General features: G+C 31.5%; 1 protein-coding gene across 7 annotated transcripts in view; it reads left to right on the top strand.

Moving 5' to 3' along the window:
- The window catches only part of LOC108576697 (ubiquitin-conjugating enzyme E2 G1), a 5,052-nt gene extending 2,188 nt beyond the window's left edge, over window positions 1-2,864 (top strand). For 2 of the 7 annotated variants that reach the window (XM_017939749.1, XM_017939747.1), the window contains 5 exons: window positions 1,638-1,740; window positions 1,860-1,957; window positions 2,039-2,217; window positions 2,288-2,410; window positions 2,491-2,864. In XM_017939749.1, coding sequence (XP_017795238.1) covers window positions 1,924-1,957; window positions 2,039-2,217; window positions 2,288-2,368 — 294 coding nt within the window. In that variant the 5' untranslated portion in view covers window positions 1,638-1,740; window positions 1,860-1,923 and the 3' untranslated portion in view covers window positions 2,369-2,410; window positions 2,491-2,864. Of the gene's footprint in view, window positions 1-407; window positions 545-978; window positions 1,055-1,118; window positions 1,246-1,280; window positions 1,414-1,637; window positions 1,741-1,859; window positions 1,958-2,038; window positions 2,218-2,287; window positions 2,411-2,490 lie in introns of those variants that run through there. The other 5 variants (XM_017939745.1, XM_017939744.1, XM_017939750.1 and 2 more) reach the window with 5 other exon arrangements.
- The last annotated feature ends 975 nt before the right edge of the window (window positions 2,865-3,839 follow it).

The following is a 3,839-nucleotide window of genomic DNA, read 5'->3' as shown; positions in this document are numbered from 1 at the left end:
ATATATTACTATCCATGCTTAATTATTCATTAAAGTCAACTAATTGTTGATATTTTTTTTTAAACTGCCGTTCTTTCAAATATTATTTTCTTCCAATTTGACACATTCGATAAATTGTTGCTCATACGAACAAAACAGCGGTCATTTCTTAGTCTGTAAAAACTGATTAAGTTGTCCAAAATTACCTTCGATTTATATCGAAAATTGTATTAACAGTAGGTAATAGTGCTTACATTCTTATAGACATTTTATTATCCTTTGCAAATAATAGGAATTACTTATCGATAGCAAAAAGTATCCTTGATCAGTAATATTTGCAAAATATCCAGCAGAGAGCGTAGGTGTTTGATCTGACAGGCGCATAGGAGAGACGGAAGAACATATGTTTAAGTAGTAGCGCATGCGCAATCACTGCTTCCGCGACGTACCTAGCCATCTTTCCAGTCAAGCAAAAGTGATTGTTTTCAGTTTTAGTCTTATTTAACGGAACTTTTATTAATGTCAGAGCCACAGTCCGCGCTTCTACTACGAAAACAATTAGCAGGTACCCAACAAAAGCAGTATAAGTGCTAAATGTGATCCGTGCTGCAAATTCGAGCTCGAAGAAAAGCCGGAACCGTTCTCGTACTCCAAACTCGTGCGACCTCGTCATCGTAGTGCTTCGACCCTTGAGATTGGCTTTATAAACATTTTTTCTCCTGAGATATGTTTCTCTAAACCTCTGTAATCTTACGTGAACATCAATTGAAGCTTCTGTAACCTCACGATGGTCCTGCGCCTGATTAGGGCGTGAAAATCAATACGGCTCCGAACCGTAGTGTGCCTCCCATGAATAAGTTTAACCTAGCATTCCGTATCGCGTTTACCTCTAGTCAGATCGAAGTCGAATGTAAATTGTCTTGCGTGTGATTTTTATATACACCGAAGACCCTTTCCGCTGTTACCGAAAATAATTGCAAGCAACTATTTATAGCATTTCGCGCGTCACCGTATACGACGCGGTTTGGACTAAAAAAAAAAGACAGAAAACCATGCCGTGCAACGACCACCGAAGGTCAACCTTTTTCGAAGCAAACTGGTGTATAACTTTTGACGCAATGGCAAAACACGAAATACTTCAACATTTATTTTAATAATTTTTTATGCTTCGTACTTTGTTTGATAATCAAGCTTTACATATAAATTTTACATAAAATATCATGCCAACGCTGACTCATTAACCCGTGGGTGTCTGACGGTTATTTAGTACGTTCAATTTGACCTAACCTGTACACGTTGAATAACAAAAGTGTTCTCTCGATTTTTCAGAGCGATGTGTAGCTTTATGTTAACGGTTTTCTTTGAATGCTTTCAAAATTCTGATGTTGTTGTCAAATCAAATCATAATTGATTGATTGCGCGTATCCGTAAAAGGTTCTGTGTTTTTTGACATGAGCATATTTTCAGTGCTTTTGTATTGTTCTTTTTAGTTTGTATTTTATATATTTCTAGTTTTATTTAAATTGATATGGAAAATAGTGTGAAATACGCATTTAGAGTAATTGTTAACAGACAGTTTGAATTCTTTTGTCCTTTTTTTGATAAAATTATTTTAATGTGTCAGGAATATTTAATTTAAATTGTCCTCTTTTCTGTAGAATTAAATAAAAACCCAGTAGAAGGGTTTTCAGCAGGCCTCATAGATGACAATGACATATATCAGTGGGAAGTACTCATTATTGGACCTCCAGACACATTGTAGTAAGATACCAGTTGATCTGTTTGTAATTTAATAAATTAAAATTTTAGAAATTTTATGCTAAAAAATATATTTACATATAATTGACTGTATATTTTCACAAATACTTTTTACATTTTAGTGAAGGTGGGTTTTTCAAAGCACACTTACAGTTTCCAAAAGAATATCCACTTAGGCCACCAAGAATGAAATTTATAACAGAAATATGGCATCCAAACAGTATGTTGTTTTCTGTTTTTTAAAAGTTTTATATGTACATGAAAAAGTAAAATTAAACTTAATAATATATTACTTTTATAGTCGAGAAGAATGGTAATGTATGCATATCGATTTTGCATGAACCGGGAGATGATAAGTGGGGCTATGAAAAAGCATCAGAACGGTGGTTACCAGTTCACACAGTTGAGACTATTCTCATAAGTGTTATTAGTATGCTTGCAGATCCTAATGATGAAAGTCCTGCTAATGTGGATGCTGCCGTAAGTAATGTTGTACATCGTGAAAATTTACATTAGTACATGATTTTATATGTTAATTTTAATACTATAGAAAGAGTGGAGGGAAAGTTATTCAGAATTCAAGAGAAAGGTGGCAAGGTGTGTCAGAAAAAGCCAAGAGGAATGTTTGTAGGAGATGAACAATTATTCAAATGGAAAGACTTATTTAATTCTGGTAAGTTCCATGCCATTTAAAGAAATTAATAATAGATACTTAATGCAGATCTTCCAATAAATGTTATTATTTTCTTATAGGGAAGCCATAAGCACTGTAAGAAAGAAACCGATGCTCAGCATTAAGCTAATAAACAACAGTGCCACTAAAAACGGATAAAGCCTGACCCATTCTTATACAGAAAGAGGGAGGCAGAGTGTGTGTGAAACTAAAAGATAAAATCACACACCTCTATTAAGTTTATACCACCGCCACTGACGTACCATCCATTGATAGGAAAACATAAAGGAAATACATGCAGCTCACCTTTTACATAATAAACAACTAAAAAACTAATTTACACATATACATAATGCAAAAAAATTATCTGTACGATTATTACCTTAATATTGATAGTTATAACTTAACTTCCCTGTTCCTCCTGCTCAAGAGCTAGCCCCACCCTTTACACCCAAAACCCTGTAATTTAAAATGTTTACGTTTATTATTGAATAATAATTCCTTAGTGGCGTTTCGTATTTTCTTACTTTCGTAAATATATATAAATAAATTTTTGTAAAGTCAAATATGCGGTATATATATGCTACAATCGTTAAATGTAATGCCAGTAAAAAATGAAAACAAATTGTATGAATCAGTTGTAACACTGCGGCAAACATAATGTCGATTAGGCTGTACAATCGCGACTATGTGAAGAAATGTGAAATTTCCGTTGAACCGTAAGTTGCCAAAATAACAAATTCTAGTTAAAGTGATAATAATGCTAATAACAATATTATTATTAGAATTATATAATTAATTACAGCTAGTAAACATAACATAAAATTACGTACAGTGCTATGTACATTTTTTACACGGTTTTAAGAAATACCAGTTTGTGAAGTTCATAAATCTTTTTGTTAAACATAAACTTGCGGTTCCAAGTCATAGGTACATTCGAAATTAAGTCTTTTTGTCTAACTACATATAATTTCGTATTATCAATTAAATTCTACAATGTGAAAAATGCCTACTGCATTGAACCTATATTTACACAATCGTGAAATACTACTTATGTCATCTAATACGAAAAAGTATTTTTTAATATCACTGAAACAAATTCTTTTTTATACTGTGATTTAATTGTTTGCCTGTGTATGATAGTTAATAATGTCTTATTTTGAATAGATTACGACGTAATAAAATTTATTTTATTTCATAAATTATTTTTTCTTCCTGAATTAGTTATTTCTCTTTTATACTTTGTTTTCTATAATAAAAAGGTTCTACATTTTATTATACGATATATAACGGTATAAAACGTATTAATAATACGTAAGTTTTAGTTATGAGGGAATTAATAAACTTTTATATCAATTAAAAAATTAATGAAAATAATGTCTAATAGATAATTTAATATTTTGTTATTTAAATGACAAAAAAAAATGAT

The sequence above is a fragment of the Habropoda laboriosa genome, unplaced genomic scaffold (genome assembly GCF_001263275.1).
Source record: "Habropoda laboriosa isolate 0110345459 unplaced genomic scaffold, ASM126327v1 scaffold423, whole genome shotgun sequence".
NCBI lineage: Eukaryota > Metazoa > Arthropoda > Insecta > Hymenoptera > Apidae > Habropoda > Habropoda laboriosa.
Note: the sequence above shows the minus strand (reverse complement) of the source record. Positions and strands in the feature narration are given on the sequence as shown.